Below are 27,314 nucleotides of genomic sequence, written 5' to 3' on the forward strand. Positions count from 1 at the left end.
AGGTAACGTGAGGACACTTAACGGGTTGTTTTAAGGCAGACTATGTTTTTTTAATTTCCAACTTGGAACCGTGGAGTAAATACCTGTTATTGCTGAAATAATATTGTGCATTAAGCTGCGATATGGTAAGTCAAAACACATTTATTTATCATAAAAATAGACAAATATGCATCATATATTTGTCAGAGCCGTTTGTAATTATACAACAATGTATCAGAGACTTTATAACGGATGCATTTGTATAATTATGAGTATCTATGAAAACGTGCATCTTCATCACAGGGATAGTAAATCTATACCATCAGCATTAAAGTAAATGTATATGGAATATATTTGCCATCTTGTTATGTTAATCCTTTATGGATATGATAAGGGCTAGTCTCTTAAAACTGCAGTTTAACAATTATTTCTGATGTATTTCTGTATGTGCACGTTGGCCTACTTTTCTCCCCGCCTCACGTATGGAACCGAGGCGCTGTCTCTGCCGCTGTTGCCATGGCAACCCCCAGTCTAGTCTCGCCAAAGAGATTTATAGTGAGGGAGAACTGCCACTCAATATTGTCTACTGCCCCTATTTAACGCTAGAGGGTGCTCTGGAGTAATGCCAAAAATGAATGTTCCTATGGCGCTATTGTCCCACTGTTATTACAGGTGTTATCTACAGATATGTACGTAACGTCGTTGTAAAATGCAACAGTCAGCACAATAAAGGAACCTCCTTTTTTCTACACTTCCTGTATTTTTACCAGCTCCACTGACCACATAGATTCATTTGTAGTTCTACAATTTCAGACTGTAGTCCGTCCATCAGTTGCTCTGCATACTTTGCACACATTCTCCCTGTTCTTTATTAGTCAGGACCCCCACAAACCACCACAGCCGTCCTAAGTGCAGTGTCCTGGGTCCACGGATGAATGACTGGGGCATGAACAACACAAACTGTGCAGCAACAGATGAGCTACAGTCACTGACTTTACATTTACAAGGCCAACTAATAATGTCTGAGTGTCAGAGGACAGTGAGTGTTTAAAAACTCCAGCAGCACTTTCTGTGTCTGATCCACGTGTACCAGCACAACACACACTAACACACAGCCACATCCGCACTGAAAATGACCCACCACACAAATCATACCTGCTCTGTAGGTGTTTTATTTTATTTAAATAAACTCTACTCTCAGATTGGCTAGCAAGGATAAACACGTCACTGCTTTCTTTGCTGAGTATCCAAAACATGTTTTATTTTTAATAGTCTAATGTTAATGATAATGTGTGCTTTCGCCCGCTCAGCTGTTTTTAAAAACACTTTGATTTCATGTGTCCCGCTCTCAATCTTGACTTGGACTCAGTTTTTTTTTTCAGTTTCTGTCTTACTCTGTCTTAATTTGTCCCGGTCCTGGTCTCAGGACATCCTACAGATATATGGGCTTATATTGATTGTAGATTATGATGACTTAGATTGTGGTTTTATGCAGATGTTGTCCAGTTTGCAAATGTATCTTCTTAAAGACCCTCTCCAGTGGTAGTGTTTATATTCTAGAATGGTCATCATGGGTGAAATAGACACTCAACACAATGACTGAGCAATTCAACTTAAAAACTACAGCCTTTCAAGGACAGTCTCAACAACACGGATTCAGACAGAGAGGGTTTCGTACGTCATAAGCCTAAGGAACCAATTCTGTGAAGCAGTGCTTTTAAGCTGCAGGTGATTGATAGTTTGTGGGTAGAGATATAGGAGGGAACTCATTGCATATTCATACATTTGCGCGTTCGTAAATACGCATTGCTTATAAATGTGTTATGCTGATGAACAGAGATGAGTTTATAGGGCTTTAATCGATGTCCGGATGGGGATTTTAAGAGTGTCTCTCTCTACAGGACAAAACCAACACAAACAGAAGAAGGGGCTGTGCGCTCGCTCGATTGCTCTGCAATCGACCGTGCGCCCTCGCCTTCGCCTCACAATGAATGGCCGTTTGTAGCGAGAGAGAAAGTGAGGGAGCGCGAGCGCGTCCGCAGAAACGCTTGGAAACGGCTCTCGAGCGCAGAATGTGAGTACAACCACTGCCGCCACTCCAGGTTACCACCGGTTTGTTTATGTCACGGACCCACGCGACGGGCAGGGGTAAATGTGGTGATGGGGGTGGTATGGGGGGCGCGTGCGTGTGGCTTGCGGGAAGCGCGATCCGGTCCCCTCGCACTGTTTGTTTTTGTTTGTCCCGGTTGTGTTTTTTGTTGTGTCCTGCAGATTTTTTTTCTGGGCATTTTTTTGAAGTGGGGCGACGGGGGAATGAATAAGGAAGGGGGGAAGGGGGGATGGGCACAGACGAAATGTACGGTACCGACCGAAAAAAAAAGAGAGAAAGTTTAACCACTTCACGGCGACGCGGCTGGTGCTCGTGGGAGGGCGAAATAAAATGAACGGAAAATAACAAAGACATGTAAAACAACGTTGACGCTTTGGATTTTAACAAATGAGCTCAAAGTCCTAGTCGACACTGCTTAGTGTGTTCTCGAGGCTGAAAGTTATCGCCAGGTTCAGCTTTTCTCGGTGGGGATTAAGGTGGAAGTGTCCGTTCCACCTTAAATGTGAGTCACATCTGCATCGTTTTAAGGTGGAATTATTTAATATTCGAATTAGACAGTTAAATCCATGATTTAAGACTATGAATAGCTTCGTCATTGTCCGAAATGCGCGACACGGACTTTTATTTTATTTTTTAGAGCAGTTGTGTGAAAATAATGCTGGATGGACCAACTGAAAATGAACTGCTCCGTAAACGGATTGGGGATTAAACCTCTATTTACTCTAACTTTACACCCAGGGTTTTTACCTTTCTCTCGGTTTTAGTGTGTAAGATTCCAAACGCGGAGACTCGCGTATATACAAACATGTTTTAATCTAATCAAATGTTTTAATCTAATCCCCCCCCCTTTCTGTGTAAGAACCCCCTCCCCCAGTTTCTGTCCGTGTTGGTACGATCCGGCTCGCCTCCTGCGTTTGTCCCGGGATGACCTGTTGATGTCTGTGAAATAAGACAAGGTGGGCTATTCTGGAATGTTTTATGTGTTTTTGTGGGAGATGTAGAAGCAAATTTAGAGTTTATTTCGCGTCTTCAGTGGCTTTTCTCGGGCTCGGAAGATAGAGATAAAAGAGAGAAAGCGGAGGAGGAGAAAAATCCGCCAGCTTTAACCGTTCCCTCGGCGCTGCTCTCGTGCTGCCTTTCCGCCAACCGCGCCGCATGGACGATGGGCGGCGAGCCCCAGTCTCGTTTACACTAGCTGCGGCTGTTGGCCACTGGAGGCCTGTGTTATTTTTTATTTATTTATTTTTTTTTTCAAGCTCTCTACCTTTTTCCTTATCTTTTCTTTCCTTTCTCTCTCTCTCTCTCTATCTCTCCCCCCTTCGTGCCGCATTTCTCCCACCGACCAGAGCAAGGTTTGAGTTCACTCTCTGAGCTGGATGAATGTTTGTTTATTTGATTTTTTTGTCGTTTAGCTTCCTAACTGTAGGCGATAAATGAATGCAAGTCAATGCAGTGGAGGGAGCTAAAATGAGTGGGCGATATGGGAAATATATCGTACCGTGATACTTCTGACGATATATTTTTCCTGTTGATATTTATTTTTTCCATGGTTTTCCAAGTTAAAAGTCATTCAGAGCTATGAGTGCCATGAATATGGGTTGTGTGGGGTGGTTGATGCAAAAAGTGTTGGATGATATGTGCAAAAATATATTGCGATACTGCTAACCATTGTTGCTCACTGTTAACTGTAGTAGTATTTACAGTGTCAGCCATTTTGTACAATTGTCCTAGTTCTTCATGGACAGTGTGAGTTCCCCGTATGTAGTAAACTAGTTGTTACACATCCACCACCATGAAAAAGTGAACAGCAAATCAAGACTAGTTAGTGCCATAATGCAAAGTGGTCTCAATATGAATCATATTCTTGAACAGATTGTTCTGAATGGGTTTTTTTTTTAATGAATCATATGCACTGCTCAACTGATTCAGTTCTGCTTCAGGTGCTTTGACAGAGCAAATCTGCAAATTATATGACTAAAATCTCCAACACAAGGACTGCAAGCGTAGTGGACGTAAGTGAAATGAAGTGTGAATCAATGTTAATGTAAAGTAAGCTAGAGTAAATAATTGTCCTCTAGAACAAACAGGAGGCAGAAGAGAATTTCAGTTTTCTGAAACAAATGGAAATGTGGAAGTAGCTGTAGGCAGGTTGATATATTAGAAGTTAGAAAACATTTCTGAAATTACTTACTTTGATATACTATGATTGTATATTGACATTTTTGTACAGTGTATGCAATTAAAATTCAGTGGTAAATGTTTTTGGTGCAAGGAAATATCAGAATTCTCTCTAGTATCTCTCACTGGTTGTATTGGGTACAGTCTGTATAGTGTACCCAATACAATGAATGAGTAAACAAGTGACCCATCTCAGAAGCAGCTGTGATCTATATTCTTTAACTACTGAAACAGTAGCAAAATCTACATTATGCACCAGCCCTTTTTTTTTTTTTTTACAAATGGATGTTTTTAACTAGAGCTGGCTCAGGCAGCCAGGAATAGTTGTATGTTAAAACTGTGCACCTTTTTGCTGAATTATTTGAAAATACTGATGCATAATTAACTTTAAATGAAGGCTTGGTAACACTCTCTTTGGCAGATGTCACACCTTCCAGATGCTTTTGCTTTTTAAATATTTCTCCTATATTTTCACCTCTTTTTTCAGAAAGCTAGTTGTGTGAAGATCTTGTGTCGTCTAACATGATCCACTCTCAGATTTTAGGCCAGGGCACTGAGGATCTTTCCACAAACCGCAGCCTGTAATTCTCAGAGCGTTTAGTGGAGGGTTTTGAGGTATGTTTTGGATCATTGTCTTGTTGAAGAAGCCAGCTTCTTTTTAGCTTCAGGTTCATGTCTGATGGTGTCATATTTACTTGTGGAATTTGCTGATATTTAGTGAGAACCATTCTTAGATCTACCTGTGTGATATTCCCTGGGCCACTTGCTGCCACACACCCCAAAGCATAATAGACCCACCCTGTGCTTAAAAGTTAGCAAGGTGTTCTTTTCATCAACCACTGATCCTGTTTTTCCCCCATCGTACATTATGTGCGTGCAGACATGGAGTGTTATTTTTACTTCAGTCCAATGCACTTTGCAAAGTACCTCTGATTTCGTAGATGTTTTGCACATTTCAGATGCTGAGTTTTATTATGAGATCACAGGTAGCAGTTTGTTCTGGTAATTTTGTGTAGATGTGTGTTTGCACAGTAATGATTCACAGAAGAATACCACTGTGCATGTTTTTTTGCTGCCATGTGGAGTTTTGCTTTGCCTTTTTGCTCAGAGTTTTAGCTCAAAGTTTTCTGGGTCTTCAAAAGCCAGCACCGACCTCCACAGATTTCCTTAACTACCAGCACATTTTTTTTTCTGGACAGTGTAAATTGTAAACTATAGGGGAGTTTATTAATTTTTCTACCTTTCATTGTATTATAGTGATTTTATTTAGTTTTGTTTTCCTATACTTTCAGACAAAAGTTCTTTTGGGGGATCATGTTGTTGTTAAGTGTTTTCAAGAGGTTTGAAGGGTCAATTTATTACGCTCTGGAATTGTCCTCAGTCTACCCTTCGTGATGATAAATTTTCATCTGCCCAACTAGCTAATCCTGCTGCGTCAGTAAAATCCTTAGACGTAAATCAGGTTCTGAGATTTACAACATGACTTTCCAAAGTTTTGAACAACCTGCAATTCCATAATGACCAAAATGATGCTGTTCCACGTTCTTTGTAGCTTTTATGAAGACTGACATATTTAATGAGGTATTCCATTGATTACACTTTGTCACTGGGTCATTGAGCATGGTTTGATGTGAAACTCCTGATTCCATAAAATAATTAAGAGTGGTTGTGAATCGAATCAGGTGTCTGATGCCTGAGACATTGTTTGTCGAGAACCATATTGATTAAAGCTCACTAACAGAAGTGAGGTACATTTAGCCATTTTCTGTTTGTTTGTTTGTTTGTTTAACAGCAAAATATACCACAAGAAATAACATGGTCTTTAAGATTTGCCACTGCTTAATAATTATCAACATAGCACACACAAACCGATCATTATGAACAGTAATTATAATGGCTGTATTTGTGCTGTATTCATGGAAATGTCTGTTTCCTATCACCCCCACTGCAGAGTAATCAGTTATTAAGTTATTCTACGATGAACGGTTTCACATCAAACCACCCTAAATGACTTTGTTTACATTCCAGCTGCTGTATTATGCTACAATTTGGAAATATTAGTGGAGTTGCCCTTTAACAGAATGAATGGAGATAGTTCAGGTCTAGCTTTTTAGAGCATAACTGTTGTTATTTGGTGGTCTGTTCGGGGGAGGGGGGCGGTGTATGCATGTGTATGGGAGGGGGTGAAACTTTGAAATTCTTCTCCATGTTGAGCCCAGGATGACCCCTCTTTCTGTGTCTGTCTCCCCCACCCAGAGGGAGAAAAGTTCTTAAATAAACCCTGGGCCTCTCACTCTGTGTGTGCGTGTGCGCTGTGGCTCTGGCCAACTGTAAACAAGCCGTTTTGTCTGATGTGTGTGACATGGGCTGTGTGTGTGTGTGTGTGCGCATGTGTGTATGGGTGGAAGGGCCTTAGACAAAGAGGGCACTTCTTTTACTGCTGAAACCCTGATGCTGCTTACTGAGGAGGTTTGATTTTGTGTATGTGTGTATCTTTCACTTTTTAGACATGCTGTGATTTTTGTCCTTATCTGTATGTTTTTATTGCATACTACCCAGCTGAGTTTGACACAGATAATCCAAAACTTTTGTTACTTTCCAGCTCCTACAAGCATGAAAGTCTAGCGCAAAGTGAGGATGATGTTTGGTCCTGTGCAAAGCCAAATAGGTAAAGGGCCTTTTTTAATTTAGTAGTTTACAGTATATCATGATGTTTCCCTTTTGTTTTCAAAATAAGAGTTTAAAATAAAGTTTTAAGGTTTGCTCAGCAGTCCTGAAGATTTTTAGATCTCAGTATTGGGTAGTTTATAGTCATTTTAATTTTATTCATCGAATTTAATTACATATTCGCACTGTCATTTCATTATGTCTAAGAGATGATCTCCTCATGTACATACTACATACTCAGAATAGCTCAGGGAGGAAGTAGAAAGTATGATACTGCAGAGTTATGTGGCAGAAAAGTGGTTCATTCCTTTAGACGCCTTAAGCCATATTAGGTACATTATGATCCTTTCATTGTAGTTCAGCTTTTTTTTAGTGTGTCTCTGTGTGTGTGTGTGTTTAAGAGAGTGAGTAACAAGTGAGAGAAAAGAGCACAGCTGTGGGCTCAAATGAAGAGTTTCCTCATAGTGTCATATTTAACAGAGCTCACTGAGTCTACACTGCTGGACAAAGCACAGTGTTTGTACACATTCATGTTGAACTGTGACCTCAATCACTGCGAGCCTCAGTCTCTACATGGCTCAGATAAAGCGCCATTTTATCTCTCTCTCACCGCTGGATCTCCATCATCCGTCCCTATTAACTCTTCCTCCTACTGTCCCTTTCACTCAGTTCCACAGATGTTACATTTGTCTAATCTAACTTTACTACAGTTACAAAAGCTGTTGTTTTAAAAACATGAGCCGGAAGTGTTTTCTGTGACTAAATATGGGTTATTGTTAAATTTTTTTAACCATAAAGGGATGTATATGGTTGTATTGCAAATAATAATAATAATAATCATTCTTTGTAGCAGTGCTATGGATGTAGGCTCCACAGAGCATTTAAACTGATTATTCAGTTGCATCACTCCCAAGAATCCTTTAGGATGCGTTAACATTTGTGAGGAGTGTAGCTGTGTTTACATTTAGGCTTTTTCTTTAGCTTGGACACAGGGCAGTGCGATGTATGGTTTGACAGTGATATGGTCCTACTAATGTTTGTGACACTGATGTTGCCGAAGACAGAAATATGCAAAAAAGGAACTTTTTGAGGAGACCAAACAGATGCTGAGATTGAGCGCTGTGGAACAGATGTTGATGCACTGCATATATTAAAGGGTTCATGTAAAAGAAACCCATTTTCTTTCATTTAAGTATGTTCTGAGTTGATCTGAAAAGACAAAGGATGTTAATCATATTTGTCCATGAACTGGTGATCTCTGAACATTGTGAATATAGACTATAGGACTCTCTTTGGCACATATCACAACACTTTTCTCTAGGGGTGCACAGTGATATTAGAAAATCTGGTCTGGCACATCACTGCTTGAAGGTACTGGCATCTGACAGATGTTCAGATATTTAGATATTTATGTTTCTTGACATATATTAAAGCTTGGAGAGAATACTCCAGGGTATTGTACATGTTTGTACAGCTGTTCTGGTGGATATGTACATGGCAAATAAAGGATATAGGTGTTTTCATACTTTGTTCCCAATTAAGCAGAGTAGGAGGAGGAACCTGTCTAATTCATATAAAGTAATTTTTCTTTGTATATGTTGGTGGTAAGAAACCTGCAGGTTAACATTGTCGCTTGGGTATTTTCACGACTTTGAAACTGTCATGTAACTACAATAACAAAATGGCATCCATGAATTTTATGTGGGAAAATGCTGAGTCTTTATGGGTGTTGCTGCCAATGTTATTGAAAGTTTCTTTCTGAGGAAAAATAATGAATATAAATAGAGTTTGTGCACTTTGTGCTGTAGCTTGCTGTGTTATTAAAACAAATAATTAATCAGTAGTTTTACAAACAAACCTTAAAGACCACTAGACATTTTTTTCTCCCTCTTGACCCAGCTTCTAGTCATGACAAGTTAGCAGAAAATTGCTAATGAATGTTTTTGTGTATTTCTTCAGATTCCTGCGGTGGTGCTGGCCATAGCGCCATGGCTCAGACCCTTCAGATGGCGATCCCAAACTTCGGCAACAACATCCTGGAGTGTCTGAATGAGCAGCGTCTCCAGGGGCTGTACTGTGACGTGTCGGTGGTGGTGAAGGGCCATGCATTTAAAGCCCACCGCGCTGTGCTGGCCGCCAGCAGCTCATACTTCCGCGACCTGTTCAACAGCAGCGCCGGCAGCAAGACACCCACCGTGGTGGAGCTGCCCCCGGCTGTGCAGCCGCAGAGCTTCCAGCAGATCTTGGCCTTCTGTTACACTGGCAGACTGAGTATGAATGTGGGAGACCAGTTCCTACTCATGTACACAGCCGGCTTCCTGCAGATCCAACAGATCATGGAGAAGGGTATGTACGAGGGTCTTCAGTTATGGGAAAGCCCATCACAGAACTGGAAATGGTACAAATGAACTTACAAAATTAAAAACGTACAAATAAAATCTTGTTGCATAAAAAGTTGGTTCTGTGTTGCCCACCCCTAGGTACAGAATTCTTCCTCAAGGTCAGTTCCCCGAGCTGTGATTCGCAAGGTCTTCACACGGAGGAGACACCGCCATCCGAGCCTCAAAGCCCTGTCACTCAGACAGCTGCCGGGGCCTCGGCCAATGGCGGCACCGGAGGAGGAGGGGCCATTCCCACAGCAACCAGCCGCCCCACATCCTGTCTGACCCCACTGCCCTTGGTCTCCAGGGTCAAGACAGAGCAGCCTGAGGCCTCGCCATACTCTGTGGTCTGCACCCCGGTGGCAAAGCGATTGTGGGAAGGAGGCAGTCGGGAAGGAGGGGGTGGATCCGGAGGGTCCGGGGGAGGTGGGATTCGGAAAGCTGCTCGATTTTCCCAGGAAGCAGCAAGAGGAAGTGCCATCCAGCCACAAGGACTCAGCATGGGTTTGGGAGTGGCTCAAGGAGGCACCAATGGAAATGGGAACGGAAACGGCACGAGCAGTGGTGCCACCCCAGAGGGCACCAGCCCAGGCACCATGAGTGCCTATGCCAGTGACTCGCCCATCTCCTACCACGACGACGAAGAGGAGGAGGAGGCTGTGGAAGATGGCACAGAGGAGCAGTACCGGCAGATCTGCAACATGTATACCATGTACAGCATGCTCAACATGGGTGCCGCAGGTGAGGAAACTGTAGTGTACAAAGATGGAGGGTGTGATACCCCTCCTGAATATCCATGCTTACCGAGGAAACTGCACTGTGGCACTTAGTATGGAAAGTACTGCAAACGTTGTCATTTGTACTGTAACAACCTCTTTAACTATAGTGTGTTTCTAGATCCCGATAGCACTTTATATTTTTGGGAAACATTAGGGAGGTGCCTCAACCACCACCGATATGCAGCATTCACCTGGATGAGGTGACTGCCACCAATCCACACCAGTATATTCCCCACACATCAGCTATTATTCAGAGATGAAACAGGAGCACACCTTGGAAAAATATATTGCAGGACATCACACACTTACCCAGTCTCACACGCACTTGTAAACAATTTTACACACTTACCCAGTCACTCTCACTCTCAGTGCTGGGCAATCTCTCTCTCTCTCACACACACACACATACACACACACACACACACTGGTGGGCAATTTCACACAACCACCTACCAGCATGGGTAAAATGAAAGAAGCCAACTTGAGTATGTGATGCCCTGTGATGGCCCAGCACTGTACAGGGAGCTCATCAGTAATCATTATTTAATTGATGAATCATTTTATTCTAATAATGAAAGATATTGTATTGTTTTCATCAGGAAACTATCGTTAGCACACTGCAAAGTGTGAAGCATTATCACTCTTTCTTCTGAGCTGATCAAAGTAAACACACCCCGAGAGTAATAGTCACTAGTTTGTGTCTGAAAGTTGTCAAACAGCAGCTTTAAAACCTCATTTTTACCAAGCTGAAAAAAAAATTACTTATTTCTTCCTCAGAGAAATTCTGCAAAATGTTCCATTAAAAACCTTTTCTTTTTGGTTAAAAGCTTGAGCCCTTTCCAAAGCATGAATATTTAATCAGCCACTGCTCTCATCTCTGCAATGACTTTGAATGCTGCGTGTATTCAAAGTGTCTTAGATGTTTGCACTTGTTTTTTTAAGATTCCGTTTCAAGCGATTATTTTAGGTCATGGAAATATAACAACTTCATTATTAGTAAACAAGTAGTTTGTAACCTGGAGGGTTTTGCCTTGTCTCAAAAAGGCAATTATTAAACAATAGCCCACTGTTGAACAGTTTAAAAGCTCTGCCATGTGGAGAAATGGAGGCTGGCATCAGCGCTGGAACATCTGTTTGTTTAAGGAGGAAATATGAGTGTGTATTACACTGCTTTAGATTTATTTGTTAACCATTTTTATAATTTAAAACCTTCTTCCCCCCATAGAGATGGTGAAAGTGTGTTTGTTGATTTTGATAAAAAAATATCTCTTCTTCCAAACACTGAAGTCAATTTTAGAAGAAATGTCCATCTCAAAATAATTGATCTAACAAAATGTGCTGAGCTATGTTTGTGCCTCTCACTGTCTCTCAGTCCTTTGTCTCCCTTTTTCTCCTTTGCTTTCTTTTACTTTACTTTCTTGTTTTTCTTTCTTATTATGTACAAATATTTTCTTACCATTTTCTTCAAATTTGTCACGTTCTTTCTCTCATATGTTCTTTCTCTTCCCCTCTCTCTCTCTCTCTCTCTCTCTCTCTCTCTCTCTCTCTCTCTCTCTCTCTCTCTCTCTCCTGCAGCAGGTGAGCGAGTGGAGGCTCTCCCCGATCATTCAGAGACTCGGAGTCGGATGCGTGGGAGGCAGGACCTGGCATCTCTTCCCGCTGAGCTCATCGCTCAGATCGGAAACCGCTGCCACCCCAAACTGTACGAGGAGGGCGACCCGGCAGAGAAACTGGAGCTTGTCACAGGTCAGAGCTTCCCATTTTGCTATGGATCCGTTAAAGAGAATGTTAATTTTATATACCGAATTTTTAATATCAACAAGCTGTGTGTCGCAGTCACACAGCTCCAGGGTCCTGGAGGTTGTGGGTTCAAGTCCCACTCCGGGTAACTGTCTGTGAGGAGTTTGGTGTGTTCTCAAGTTTCCTCCCACGGTCCAAAAACACACTTTGGTAGGTGGATTGGTGACTCAAAGAAAAGTGTCCATAATTGCGTGTTGCCCTGTCAAGGACTGGCGCCCCCTTCAGGGTGTGTTCCTGCCTTGTGCCCAATGATTCCGGGTAGGCTCTGCACCCACTGCGACCCTGAACTGGATAAACGGTTACAGATGATGAATTAATTAATTATTTAATTTGGAGTTTTACCATTTTGTTTCACTCCCAAAACTACCTGTTTAACAATATGAACATTATAGAGCATTATAGGGCACTATTTAATGATTACATAACACAGTCATTCTAACAGATTGCACTACAATACAGGAATCATAGGGGGCGATATGGCTTCTATAAAACCATTTTATAGCATATAGCATTTCTATAAAAGCACTCTGTTTGGCTCTAATCCTCATGATTTATAACGTCATTCAGACATTGAGTAATACACTACAGGAAATGTGTGCTGCATTATTTTTTTCTGTGGTTTTATTGTAACACACCCTGTATAGCTCTGTTTAAAAATAAATAAATAAATATCTATATAAATAAAAAAATAGATGCACTATCGCCCCCTACATTTCCTGTATAGTAGTACAATTTGCCATAATGTGTATCCTGTGTTAGAGAATATATTTCCTTATAAAGCATATGCACGTACACACAGACACTCACTCACTCTCTCATATATACCCAGAAGTCCACCATTATAATTATTGTTAACACACATCCAGTTAAAGCTTGTCCAGTGCTGCCCATCAAGAGCAGTTGGTTGTTTTGTGTTTATTCACATGAGAGAGAAATAGCCTAAAAATGTGTCATTTTCTCTAGCCCTCAGTGTGCACATGTGATCTCAATCTGAACCATAAGCAAACTCAGCCAGTGAGGCATGGTATAATATAGAGGCAAGTCCCGTCTGAGCTGATGAAACATGTTTTTATCCGCGGATGAGAATGAAGAGATTAGGTTACAATCATAATGTCCTGTGAGTCATATTCAGTAGCCCATGAACACTGAACATGAACGTCTCTTTTTCTCTCTCGCTCTTGCTCTCATTTTCTTCCTCAACTTCTGTTATTTTTTTTCCCTTTGTTCTTTTAATTATTTTTTTTCTTTGTCAGTTTTTCTGGTCTCAGTTTCTTCTGCAACTTCTGTTACACTTTTTTTTTTCCTTTGTTATGCAACTTTTATTTTTTTATTTCTCTCTTTCTTTCTCTCTCTCTCTCCTTTATCTGTCAGGCCCTTCTCTCCTTCTCTGATAGATGAGTTAACATTGTATGGACAGGTAGTGTCTTGGCATTGTGGTGAGGAACAGGTTCTGTTGAATGCCTGAAAGCTAATGAAGTTTTTCTTTGTTTGTAAGACATGGCATTACCTGTCCCTGATGCATCCGCTGCAGATAATGCTAGATATCCATTACTGGGGGTGTGACGATACACATATTTTCAGGGTTGATGTTTGTTTCTGGTTTTATCACTGCCAGGCTTCATGAGGCAACAGAGATTATTGGTTAAGTGAGATCATGTCACCTGTGAAAGTGTGTAAAATTCACTGTAAAATGCACCGATGTTTGGGGGGGGGGGGATTTGCTTTACAATTTTTTCATGAAAAATCTAACTTTTATCGTGAATTCTGAATAAAGCCTTGAGTTTTGTTTTACGTAAATGTTAGAAAAGCACATTTGAGTAAATGTTTGTGTGTGTTTGTGTAGGCACAGGTGTGTATATCTCGCGAGCTCAGCTGATGAACTGTCACGTTAGCGCAGGAACCAGACACAAAGTCCTGCTGAGGCGGCTGCTGGCTGCTTTCTTTGATAGGTGAGTGTGTGTATTTATCTCTGATTTTGTCTGTATCTCTCTCTCTCTTTCACAATAACTCTGGGTCTGTTGGTTTCACAGTTATTATTAAAACAAATTATTTGTAACCTGGAGGGGAATTTTCCAGTTCCTAGTGGAGTTATGCTGCAATTATTTAACAATAGGCCACTGTGGAGTGGTTTAAAAGCTTGGCGCCTAGGAGAAATAAGCACTGGCGCTAGCTTTTGATACATCAGATGTACATCACACTGTAGCCTGAGCATGCAAAGTCAGAACAGATCAGAAACAAGGGACTGAATATTGCACACTAAAACCACATAGTTTCAGCAGAACTGCTGCCCTGTGGTTTGAGTAGTGACCTTAATATCTCACACACCCAGCTGCAGTTAGTGAATTATTGTTTACTAACAACTAGAAAACTGCATACTTACCCCATTACCAGATTTACCGTAGTATTACTGTATAATTACAGATAAGATGCTTCCATTTCCTTTTTTAAGGACTATGACGAGTAAAGTTTTATTTTATGAGCAAAGAAACATTCAGCAGTGGCTAAACCAAACAGTAATGGACTACTCACCTGTCATACTCTTTGTCTTTAAATACAGGAGCACTCTAGCCAACAGCTGTGGGACTGGCATCCGCTCCTCCACTAATGACCCCAGCCGCAAACCACTGGACAGCCGCGTGCTGCACGCAGTCAAATGTGAGTTACCCATGAGGCACCAGCCTCAGGAGCTGAAAGCACTGACTGTAAAGAAGGGATGGAAGGATTTATTATTTACAATAATAATATTAAAATAGATTATTTTAACATTATAAACAACCATTAATCCCATCCCTTTTCCACGTATCTAATATATAAAGTGGAAAAGAAATGAATTTTTTTTTACTATTGAAGTATCATTATTTTATGCCTGTACATGCAAAGATAAAATGGGAATAATCAGATGTTCATTTCAAACTCCGATCGATAGAGCTACATCCACCCATGTTTTTATTTGGTTTCCATCCACAAGATTGTGACTGTTGCTCAAAAAGAGCAAACTTGCCTGAACTATAAACGTAGGCTTCTCTTAAGTATGCACGAATAAATCTCATTATACCACTTTACATTGTATCGACCTCATGGAAATGATGTTGCCTGGACTCAGGAAAGCAGACACTATGTTGGGCTAATTGTGCAAAGGGAAAATGTCCTTCGCATAAATTTCCCAATATAAGATTCCTGAGTGCTCGCCACACCTCTGTTTGATTGATTGATGTTTAGGAATTGATTAAAAAGCCGAAGAACAAAGGGAATACACGATAAGCACAAATGTTTGGTGCACCTGCTCAGCCACTGTTGTTTTCAGAAATAAATGGTAGCTATTGGGAGTTTGCATTAACAGCATGTGGATGTTGTAACATGTCTGTGAGGATATAATGGCATTCCGCCACAAAAGCATTAGTGAGTTTATGTACTGATGGGGGATGTTTAGTTATGGATCATAAACACCATGCCAACTCCTTCCAAAAGTACTGACTGGAGCTTGATCACTCCAGAAAACACAGTTCTCACAGTACTCCAGAACCAAAACCTGACAGGTTTTTATACACTTCTAGCTCTGCTGAGCCTCTGAAGTTGTATAAGTCCATTTATGACCAGTACCATGAAGCTGTACTACAGTGAGTCATTTAAGATCTAAAGCCTTTAAAGGAGAGTTTATAGATAAGGCTGTAAACAAGTGTAGTGGAACATTGGCTTCATACTTATACTCATTTTTTTTTGCAGACCTTATGAAAGAGAAACTGAAGTAGCTTATCTATAAGTGCTGTGCTTGTGGTCTTTCTCTCAAAGAAAAGTGCACTCTGGAGACAAATGGCTTATCTCTTTGGTTATGTTTAAATGATCTCCTTTCCCTTTCTTAATGTGTGAGTTATCAACCCATGTTGATTACTTGTGAGCAGGATGATCTGTTCACATCAGAAGATTTGTGCATGCCTAAACAATGACACACTTTCCTAAAACTGAGGTTTGAGACTGGCTAAGATTTCTTTAGTGGTGATTATGTTTACAGAAAAAAGGCATTCACAGTTACAAGGTAAAGAGAGTTCTTTTGGATTTGAAGTTGATTGCTTTTCTACTGAAAGTGTGTTATAAACAGTGTTGCAATTGGAGCTTTATGTGAATTTTGACCATTCTTCTCATAACTCTCTGTGCCCAGTTTACTGCCAGAACTTTGCGACAAGCTTCAAGGAGAGCGAGATGAACGCAATTGCGGCAGATATGTGCACTAATGCCCGGCGCGTTGTTAGGAAAAGCTGGATCCCCAAGCTGAAGCTGCTGATGGCCGAGAGCGATGCCTACGCCAGCTTTCTACCCGATAGCATCAAGATGGAAGCAGATGCCCTGGGGGCGGAGCCAGGTTTCGAACCGGCCGATTTGGAGAGCGGGGCCTCAGAGACGGGCGGTTCAGCTGGTGAATCGCTGCAGGGTGTTGGAGGAGATGGAAGTGCTTTGTTTCAGTGATCAGGAGGAGGAAGATAACAGCAAAAGAAACGAAAAAGGAAACACCTCCCCTGCCCCTCCCCGTCTCCTCCTGCTGCCCCCCGAACCTGCCTACTGCCGCCCTGCCTGCGACTCTGGACTCAGCTGCTTCTGCCTGGAGTTGGATGGGGGCTGAGGAGGGTGGGGAGGACATTATCTGAAGGTTTGAAGGCGTAAATTGTCAAGGGTGGTATCACAAAGCAGAGTTTCTTAGTTATCCAGGTAACATGAGCAAAAGTCAAGCTGCAGAGATATCCTTGTTGGGCAGGCCACAATTTGAGCTTGTTATCCAGGTTTACACAGAAATCCTGCTTTGGGAACCCCCTCCATGGGTGCCCACAATCTTTCTGGAGTCAAAAGAGAAAAGTTAAAACACAGACCTGGCTAGGGCTGCATTATATGAACAAAGTAATTATATCTAATCTGCATATAAGAATTCTAGTTTGTCTTGCACTATAATAAATGCATTTGTCAATCAGTAATATGGCATGAATGAAGGCCATAATCTTCAAAATTAAGTATTGCTTTATTTTTTAAATTCAGTAATATCCAGAGAGTGGTCAGAATGATACCATGTAACTGGGTAGAGGCTTGTATGCACACTGCTGTTACGAGCAATATCAGTAACGTAACGGCTAATATTGCCATGACCACAAACAGGTCTACTTCATGAGACTACGAGGCTGATTTGGTGAGTAATATTAATAGATGATGTATCCTGCAGCCCTAAACCTGTCTTTCATAATCGAATGCTCCTGAAAGCCTGGATTAGGAAGTAAACTCCACAGGGCACCCAGTCAGTGTACGGATAATGGAGGAGTGAGTGGGGTTTAGTAGGAGACAGGGGTGCATTTTTCCTTTTCCTTGTTGTTTATTATTACTAAATAACCCCTCTCTTTTTGCACAGAAGCCCCCCTGCCTCCATGCTTTGCAAATATGTATATCATGAATCCTATTGAGTTTTGTAACAGTTCAGAAGATGAAAAGGCCTTCCCCCACTTTGTTTTTCCTATATCTTTCTCAAACACACACATATGCACACATACTTTTAGAGCGGCGGAGGTTTTTGAAGTCTCCCTGATCACACTGTACTGTTTCTTCTTTTCTTTTTTTTTTCTTTTTTTTTTTTGAATGTAAACGTCAGCAGCGCTTGGCTGTGCTAGATTGTATTTTGGCCCGAGAAAGAGAAAATAGGCGCGAGAGTCGTAGCCACTGTAGCATTGTAATGGAATGGAGGGATGGCACAGAGAAAAGAGAAAGGTGTAGGCGTCTCACTCTTTCTCTGCAATTGGAAAGAATTTAATTCCCTCCACTACTCCTATTCTTCCTCTAACGATCTGGCATATTGACCAGAAGGGTAAAACATATAAAAGAACCTTGTCCTTTTTTTAAAGCTTGTTTTTTATATATATATATCTGTATATTGCCTTTTGTTTTTCCTCCCTTGTTTCTCTGTATGTGGGACATGGATCTGGAGAGTACGATTTTTAGGACAGTAAAGAAAGAGGGACAGAAAGACTTAGTCATATTTTAAAAATATATTTATCTACTCGCACCTTTAGCGTGTGCACAATGAGAAAGAGAGGGATTGTTTAAAATCTCTTTTTTTGTGTGGATTTTCTTCTTTTTTTCTTTTTTTTTTTTTTTAAACCTAAGTGTTTAAGAGACAACTTAGATATGGGATATTAAGAGGGTATTGAGAAAGAAAGAGAAAAAATATTTTTGCATACTGATATCTTTTAAAAACTGATGGGCTGGTGCTGAGCTTGTACCCAACCGGCTGTGAGAACGTTCTTGTAGCCTGGTCTAGAAGCTGATGCTGTTAAATTTCGATTGGCCTTTAATCTGTCTGTTTGCACCACTGATTCGTGACTTAGGTTTTGTATGCGCATCAGTGCCATTATAACTGTAACAGTGTGTTGGTACTTTAAAGTCCTGGAACGCTGTTCTGGATTCAGATGCTTAAAGTGATGAGTTTGGTGAAAAACGCGTTTAAACGAAGTTTACATGGTTCCTTTATTGACTAATAAAATTATTGGTCATTTACATCCCATAAAGTTCAGGCTTAAAGGCCTTTACAGACCAAATGCAAGCATGCATTTTTTTTGTTATATATATTTATATATATCTCAAAACAAAACACATTGGATCCAATGCGAGTGCTTTTATAAATCTGTGGTTAAACCTGGTCAAAACAAGACAGGCAAAATACCCAATACTAAATTCAAGTGAAGATCTTTTTACTGCTCACACAGAAATGTGAATGTTGATATTGGATACATCGGATTTTGGAAAAAAAAAATAAGCATGGAAAGTTTCACTGTCTCGTACAGTGAGTGTTTGTGTCTGTGGTAGTAACGATGAGGAGGAACTCCTCTTTAGAATGGGTTTTAAAGCAAGAACCCTGAATGTGCCACAACCATTGTTCAGAATTTTAATTATTATTATTATTTTTCACCAAACTGTTACTTTAATAAGACTGATTCCAATTTACATTCCCTGACTCTGGATCAGCTTGTTCTGGAGCATAGTGTTTTGCGAGTGAATGTGATGGTTTTTGTACTGGTCTGTGATTCTATTAGACCCTGAGCTGGTTTGAGCTGCTCCCCCCCTAACACATGCACATAAACATTCATGCAGCACTGTGCAAAAGTCAGAGACCACCCTTCTTTTATTTAATTTGTTTCTCAGATTAAGTGTAAGATAATCCACTTGCTAGTCAAAAGAAAACTACTTTAAAACCTGGAGTTCAAAAAGTAGGAAAAGGGACTCCTAAAAACCATACACTTGAACACATTCACAAGTATTTCTGTCCATCCTTCCACCATGAGAGGAATAACTCAACACTGTGTGTCTGAAAAAACATGGAGCTGAAAGACAAAAGAAAATAGACAAGAAAAGAAGCTGCTAATGTTTTCTGAACAAGCCCGCGCCTCAGAATCACTCGACGTGTTTGGGTTTAGGTGGCATTGTGAGAAGCCGAACGTGCAACCAACTTTTCAAACTTTGGAGGTGTGGAAATACTTTTGCACAGCACTGTACCTACACAAGGCCTTGGGGGGAGGGGCTAAGTCGTGCTTCCTATTGTTCTGGTCACCTTACTGTCTGAAAGACAGGGCCTGTGTGTGGGGGATGGTTTTCAGCGCCGTGTCCCAGGAGAGAGAGGGTCAGTGGAGTGTGATTGAGCCTGTGTGTGTATATTCCCCTGTTTGGGCAGCTGTGTGTGCGCGCACATGCTTCAGCAGGCATGTCTGTGTGTGAGAGTGTGTGAAACCATCTGTGTACATTCTTTGCACATAGTTGGCTCTGTGTGCTTGTATGTGGGTGATGCTTTGATTAAGACTGAAGGTTGTGTTTGTTTCTCTTGTTCTGTGTGTGGGTAGGGCATCTTGGAAGCTTTACTTTACTTAAGCTAAATCTTCACCCCCCCCCCTTTTCTACAACCCATGACGCTTTGCATACCATCGCTTGCAGAAATTTCCATTACGATTAGAATAAGGCTACAGTTTTATCCCAATTGCAGTCAGCCCAGAACGGCCTTTTATTAATTTGCATCAAGATTTTGTCGTTTTCTGCTCTGTGACTGTATAGACCACGTATAGATATTCTATATTTATTTCCCAAATTTGATCTCTAAAGAACAGGAGCATACAAAGCTGAAATCTGTGAGAGCTATACTCCGTTTTGTCATGGACTACCGTTTGGAAAATGAGTCTTCATTATTATTATTACGCTGATTAAATAAAGCAATAATACAATCTGATCCCAACTCTAATTGAACTTAAGGGAAATAACAGTGCATCCAACAAAAAGGAAAGCCTCAAGCATGTTTTACAAATTAATACAAAGATCTTGCACGCTGAAAGTTTCACCAGTCTAACTTGAGAATCAAACCAAAGCTAATTGTTTTATCTCTGGGCTTTGATGTCCAAATTGTAAACTGTTCAGAGGTTAAAAAGAGCATAAAACGGAGTTAAATCACTTGAAACGGACCTCACAGGAGCTTAAAAATAAGCGATATAAGCTAAAGCCAAATCTGCTCCTCCCTCATCAGTGTAAACAATGTCTCATTAGCATTTAAAGGAACAGGCACTGAAACCAGTCGTTCTGTACAGGGCTAACTCAAATGATTTATTGAGACGAATGAAATGAAATTCACAAATTCAAAACAAGGCAAAGCGTCAGACTTTTGACCTGTTGAACCACTAGTGATGCAGAATGGCCAAAGACACAAATAAGTGTATGATAGGTAAATTAGCGATTTGTTACAGCCTTTTGTGCTGTCAGTATTATGCTAATAATGGCAATAAATATATTGTGCAATGCTAGGACAAACTTTAAGAACATCCCCAAATGAACAACATTGAACCAAATGAATGTTAACAGCACACCTCGAACATTTAAAATAATACACATTAACGTTTAGGAATGTGTATGTGTGTGGAGTGGAGTGTGTGTGTGTTAGGCCCAGAAACCTTCTCCTGGGACTCAGCAGCTGTCTGCAGCTTTCCTGTAGAGGTAAACGGAGCTTTTTGCACCTTTTCTTTGTAGACTGAACTAGTGCTTTTTGCACCTATTTTGTAGGGGAGTGGTGGATCGTGCACCTTTTTCTTTTCTTTTGTAGAGAATGTTTTTTTTTTTTTTTTTTTTCCTTCTTCTTCTTTCTTTTTAAATCCTCCCTTGTGGAATAAACCGGTGGATGTGTGTGGTGGTGTTTGTGGCGGATGCGGGCTGCACCCCCGCCTCTGTCCCATCTCACCAACTTACGATGTAAATATCGATGAGACTGTTGAACAGATTTTTACCACATTTGTGACCTTTTTTTATTATTATAATAAATATTATTATTATTATTTCTAGAATGTTTGTCACTTCACATAGTGGCTTACAGTAGATCTTTCACTCTTTATTTTTTCTGTTTGTTTTTATCATTTTTATCCTTATGTTTGTTTCGTTTTCTTCATTTTGCATAACCAAGTTTGCGCTTCCAGCTGTTAGCGGGACTTTTTTGCAGTAGTGGACTTTAAGTCTCCCCTTAGGATAGCTTTGGCTACTTTAGGATCGATAACCCTATTTTAGACCTGAGAGCAGAAGTGTACAATATGACAAGCATCCAAATCAATATCTCTTTTTATAAACAACAAAAAAGTCGCGTAGAATAGCATACATCCATTTCATTTTTTCGTTTTCTTTTTTTTTATCTTAATGAGAAATAATCATATTGCGTACTGTATTGATCTTAAATACTACTAATTTCAAGGCAAAAGAGTTGACTTGCCAAGTCTTTTTGTAAGAATAGGATAAAGGTTACAATATAGAGCTGTATGACTGATGAAATACTGTTCATTTCCGTTTGTTTGTACTGATTACAGTGCTGGTTTGGTGGGGGATAATAGCAGGCATATCCTGGTGCTATGTTTGGTGCTGTGTCGATGCTGACCTGTTGGGGGCGCTGGTGCCTTTTCAGGACGACTGTAGGGCTTTGAATGCGAGGCTGAATCCCAAATAGCTCCCTGTTCCCTACTTAGTACAACGTGTAAGTCTTAAAATCAATGGCTTCTGCTTCCAGGGCACTGTGGGTGGATGATATACCAGTGTGTTCATTTTTTGTGATTAGCCAATGATGTAAATGTTGGGTGTGGTCAGTAAAAAATCACTGACCATCTGCATCATAAGATGTTTACATGTGTAACCTTACTCACTCACTTTCACATACTCTGTGTCAGGACTCTATGCCTTAAATGCTTCTTAATTTCTACAGCACTCTAGTTATACACTACATACATTGGTTAGGCCAAAGTAGAGTTTGGTCAGTGTCTGTCAAGTTGGAAACTTCTATAGCAAAAGTCCTGTACCGTCTCTTCCATTTCACCCTTGACTGGCTGCAGCCGCAGGCCTAGATTTGATCTTTAATCATTTCCATGAAAGATGGATGCTTTGTTAAAACAGAGAGAACTTTGTATTTTAAACTTCATTTTTAGAGTTTGTCTAATGTTGTTTTGGTGGTGAGCCTACACCCTTTATGTTGTCAGTGTTACTCAATAATAGTTTTCTGGGCTTTCAGATTTCTGACAGAACTTGGCCAAGCTAATTAGTTTTTTTTTTCCAATAATTCGGTAATATTCAGCTCCTGAGAACTGTCTGATATATCTTCCTTGTGTCCAAACAGATGTGCAGCCTATGGCTGAGTCTGTAAAGACAGTGTGTAAGTGCTATAATGCTGTGTTTGTGTGTAGAAGCCCATATTACTTTGTCCTACAGAGTGCACTACGTAGGGAGCAGGGAGCCATTTTCAGACTGAGTCTCGCCGCCTGACTCCACAGTGATGGTGCCAGTGTTTTGTTTTGTTTTTTTTCTTTTTCTTCTTTTTTTTTTCCCTACGTCCTCCATTTTGATGGCACAGATCACATATGCTGCATGCATAGCGCCTCTCGGTGACATCTACTGAGTATGAGGCGCTACTGCAGCCTTCATGCACTACCTGCAGTGGACACCAGATGGGGCCACTCCTAAAACGGGCTGTTGGTGTTGAGTCTTTGTGAGACTGAAGTCCATGTCACTGTGGTTATGCTTACATTACAAGCATTGTAAGGGGTTTTTCTTTATTATTATTATTTGCTCAGATCCGTTTTCTTGCCTGACTGGAACATTACGTGAAAAGACCTGAATGTGCACCTTTGACCAATTGTTAAAGCTGCTGCTGACCTGTTGCCCACACTGATACGAGCCTATGCAGAGAAATGTAATATGTGGCTGTTATCTGATCCTTCTCCTTGGGATCATTTGACCATCAAACACACGAGTGTTCAGCTCTTAATTTGAACAAGGCAAGAATTCGGATGCGTGCTGCTTTCATTCAAGCTTGTAATGTGAACATAGCCAAAAGTGGGGCTTTCATCTAGCGGTTATACAGCAGAGAAAACATTATCTCACTCTTGTTTACGTTGTTTTACGAGAAAGAAAGAAAGAAAAAAACTGATGCCTGATGTTTTCATTTGTAACGTTGCCTAAACAAAGTGTTCTTTTTGTTTCATTGTTTATTTGTTCTGTATGAAAGAAGGGACCAGAGATATACTGAGAGGAACAGACTGTAACATATCGCTCTGACTGTCTGCCTGACCTCTGTGCCCAAGAAAAGCACCTTCTCTGGGGGATTTGCTACGTTCGCGGACCCTCACCACGGCACCTTGGATCAGTTCAGTCTGAGCACAGAGGCTGGACAGACGGCAGACCCACAGTATGTGTATGCGTGTGTGTGTGTGTATGTGTGGGACGAGAGTGTGAGAGTTTACGCATTTGTATTTCTGCGACTTCCCCCTCAAAAACGCCACCATTCAAAAGTCTGGAATCATGTTAATTGTTTTTGAGATTTTGTAATAACAGTAATAACTTACATTTACACATTAGGCCTGTATACCAAAAGCTGATTGTGCTGATGCTATCTGTGTACTGTTTTTAAATTCTTCTAGATTAGTCTTGCAGGACCAGGGAAACTGTCTGGGGGACAACCTGTTAAACTCTTGGGTGTGGTTTCCCAGACCGAGCTTAAGCACAGTTCAGGACCACACAACATTTTGAATTTTTTTCCCATTGAAAGTAGAGTATAGTTCAGGACTAAGCTTAATCCCTGTCTGAGAAACCAACCCTACACAACCCATATTTAAGCCCTATTGTAATTTATAAGGGGATATACAGCCATACCAGTTACATCACAACCATGGGCTAACGTCAAGTTTGTTGGACAGTGTGGATGAGCACACCAGCACCCCCTACTTTTAACTTCCCTTTCCCAAGCCGTTATTGTGTTCACACACAATTAGCCCAACATGTTCCCATGGTTACACCCAGATGTTTTTCAATATTAAATCATACCTGGCCCTGCAAGACCACCTCCAGTCTGTTCAGGCTCGTTTGTAATTCCGTTCATTATTTTTCCCCTTTGTTCTTGCAACCTGTAAAAATGCCATTGGTACAGACTTTCAGAACCTTTTTCTATTTTTGAAAGCGATGATTCCACACTCCTGAAGGGTGGTGTAGATGCTGTTTGGGGTGCTGCGCACTGCAGATATTTTCAGAAATGGTGACAAGGCACGAGAGAGGACAGAGTGGCGTCTGATGATGGATTTTCAGCACTGTCAGATTTTTCAGTACTTTTTCTGTCTGAATACACACAGACTCCTGTCTTTTCTCTCTCTAAATGCCTGCAATGATTTACCTCTTCTATTCCCCTCAAACCCCAACAGACATCCTGCCTTCAACCTGTTTTTTCTCAGCGTGGCACCCTAATTTGCTGACATTTTGTAATAAAAATAAAGAAAATTTAAAAAAAAAAAAATTAAAAATCTTGTGGACAATAACTATATGTACAGATACAGTAACAAAGTAAACAAAAATACCTGTTAAATAATGCAGAATGCATTTTTAAGGGGTGGGGAATCAGAAGAGTTTACTTTTAAAAACCATATGAAACCAGAAAGTGTTGTGAACTCCTGCAGATATGTTTTATTTTTTTTTTCCTTCCCCTCAGTATTTTTTTTTTTTATTATTTATATTTTCCCCAGAGTTGCTGGGGTCCACGACAAAGCCCTGCGTTTCACTTTCTATGACTATATACCTATACAATATACAAAGATATATACTGTATATTATATAGAAGCACTAATGGAAATTTGATTGTTCTAGTTGTGCACTCACAGCATGAGTTGTAACCCAGAAGCTGCTTCTTGAGTCCAGCGCAGCAGTGTGTGCCTGTGTGTGTGTGTGCGTGCGTGCGTGCGTGAGTGTGTGTGTGCGCGCACATGCTCACGCATATACGTGTGTGTGTATGTCTCAAGCCCTACCCCACCCCCCACCCCCCAACTGCCCTAGCTGTGGTCATGCAGTGACATTGTTATGCCAGTGCCCATCCAGTCCACTCCATTCAGTCTGTGTTCAGAGTGCCAATAACTTTGTGAATCCCTAACTGTGACCCAATATTATCAAAATGTAATTGCACATTAACTACTGTAAAGAAAAAAAAATGTAAGAAAGAAAGAAAGAGAAAAGTCAAAAGAGTACATCTGGATATCTTAATAAAAAGGTTTGTAACAAAAGGTTACGTTGTCCCCTTTGACTCTTTATTGGTTTGATAGTTTTTTTTGTTTATTTGCACCAAAGATAAATGGAGTGTGGTGTGGTTTTTGCACAGCACTGTATAAATATTAAGATAAAATAGTCTAGAGCAGCAGCTAGAAACAAGTTTAAGACTTTGGGATGAAACACTACAGATACCTCAATGAGAGTGAGAGAAGCAGACCCAAGACCCTAGAGCTGTGTGGCAAAATTAAAATTAAAGGCTAAGCACCAGCGATATGAAAGTGTCAAACAAATAAATACAGTGGAATTTGAGTTCCTAACTTGTGTTTATTGATGGTCAGAAAGGAATAAGGTTTAAAAGACGTAGATGGTGGACAACAACTCTAGAAGCTGCACTTAATTTAATGCAAAATGAGGAAAAGGTGTGTTGTTTTTGGCTGCAATCATTCAATGTACAGTGGGACATCTGTGCACAAATGGCCCAAAAATCCCAAAATATCCAGAAAATGGACTAAATTTGTCAACTTTAAACGGCCACTTTGGAAAGGACCATCCACTCACTCCGTTATCTGTAGCTCATTTCACTGGCGCTTTTCCAACAATATGGGCATGTAAGGACACCAACGAAAGGTGTTCAAGAGCCTCTGTAACATGGAGGTAAACAGGGTAAGGACACTCACGTCGCCTGTTTTAGTTGGTGTTAGTTAACGTTAGCTTGACTCGCTAAACTCGGTGGCTCAGATTATACTCGGCTACGTAGCTGCATTACGGAGGTTTATAGTGTCGGATGAATTCGAGTTCGACTTCGATCACATTTACAAGAATAACGGTACCTCTACATTTGAGTTTAGCTTATTGCTAGACTATTGTCATGAATAATGTTGGTTATTTAGCTAGCTAGACACCAGCGGCGATTGCTCCAAGACTGCAAGGGAACCTCAGCTTCCCCTAAAATGTAAAAAATTAAGTGATCAAATATATACTGTGTGTACGTGTCATTGAATAAATATTCACTACAACACGCTCAACTTTTGTTCAGAATCAGCTTCTTATCACTGGTAAAGACGCGGCTTTCCTCTCAATCTTTCCCGCAGCTTCACAGTGCTTTAAACAGTGTAGACGCTGAGCGTCCACAGAGTTCAATAGCGAAGTGCAGCGAAACGATAAATACTGGGCTTTGTCCCGCCCATCGGACGCTCAGCGTCTCTGGGGGTCTATGGGGCAGTGGGCTGGCTTCGGCTGGCCCGGACGCTCAGCTTCTGCATGATGATTGGAAGATCTGTCTGAGGCTGAATGCCTTTTTGATTGACAGCGAAATGAGCGAATCAGCGTTCCTTTGGTGTAAAGATCCGTGGGAGCACAGGCGGACACACTTCACATGAACCGAGGCCGTTTAAGCAGCCTAGCTCTGCTGGCCATTGAGAGGACACTAGTCAAGTCCCTGGAAAAGACGCCTTGTTGGTACGACAGGGTCACAGATCATTTTCTTAAAAAGGAACGGAGGGTAGAATTTACGTATAAATAAACCGACACATTTTATGATGTAGACCGAAATCGAGCTTCCCCTCCTTGAAAGACCAGCATCCGCCACTGCTAGATACTGTCATAACAGTCAGTCATAACGGTGTTTTATCGCGGCGTTGTTCAGCTGTTGTCCACCAGTGACGTCACGGTTGCGTTTAAGAATTTCCGTAGCGAGCTCGGGTTTTTCCGTCAATTTAATAAAATTGTCAGTTTTAAAGCAAATGAAGCTGCTATTTTCATTTTAATTCATACTTATTTATGTCAGTAACTACAATAATGTGAAATATTCATGGAGGTCCATTAAGTGTTGCTTAGCCTTTAATATTTATTTTTAACACAAAC

General features: G+C 40.8%; 1 protein-coding gene across 4 annotated transcripts; it reads left to right on the forward strand.

Annotated features, from left to right (window-relative positions):
- nacc1a (nucleus accumbens associated 1, BEN and BTB (POZ) domain containing a) lies at window positions 1–25,446 on the forward strand. Of its 4 annotated transcripts, none has more exons than XM_066641850.1 (8): window positions 1–125; window positions 1,881–2,053; window positions 8,894–9,280; window positions 9,415–10,056; window positions 11,670–11,840; window positions 13,738–13,843; window positions 14,452–14,549; window positions 16,051–25,446. In XM_066641850.1, the coding sequence occupies exons 3-8, from the start codon at window positions 8,923–8,925 to the stop codon at window positions 16,353–16,355; spliced, it is 1,680 nt and encodes a 559-aa protein (XP_066497947.1). In that variant the 5' UTR covers window positions 1–125; window positions 1,881–2,053; window positions 8,894–8,922; the 3' UTR covers window positions 16,356–25,446. The 4 variants fall into 4 exon arrangements, with proteins under 4 accessions (XP_066497947.1, XP_066497950.1, XP_066497949.1 ...); XM_066641853.1 differs by having other exon boundaries at window positions 11,673–11,840; XM_066641852.1 differs by lacking the exon at window positions 1,881–2,053 and having other exon boundaries at window positions 73–125.
- Window positions 25,447–27,314: the final 1,868 nt, after the last annotated feature.

The sequence above is a fragment of the Hoplias malabaricus genome, chromosome 13, assembly GCF_029633855.1.
Source record: "Hoplias malabaricus isolate fHopMal1 chromosome 13, fHopMal1.hap1, whole genome shotgun sequence".
NCBI lineage: Eukaryota > Metazoa > Chordata > Actinopteri > Characiformes > Erythrinidae > Hoplias > Hoplias malabaricus.

Bases quoted from the DNA above. Each gene is read 5' to 3' on its own strand.
- nacc1a (XM_066641850.1), top strand. From the start codon at position 8,923: ATGGCTCAGACCCTTCAGATGGCGATCCCAAACTTCGGCAACAACATC. The intron at 9,281-9,414 runs GTATGTACGAGG...GCCCACCCCTAG, and splicing joins CCAACAGATCATGGAGAAGG to GTACAGAATTCTTCCTCAAG. The intron at 13,844-14,451 runs GTGAGTGTGTGT...CTTTAAATACAG, and splicing joins CTGGCTGCTTTCTTTGATAG to GAGCACTCTAGCCAACAGCT.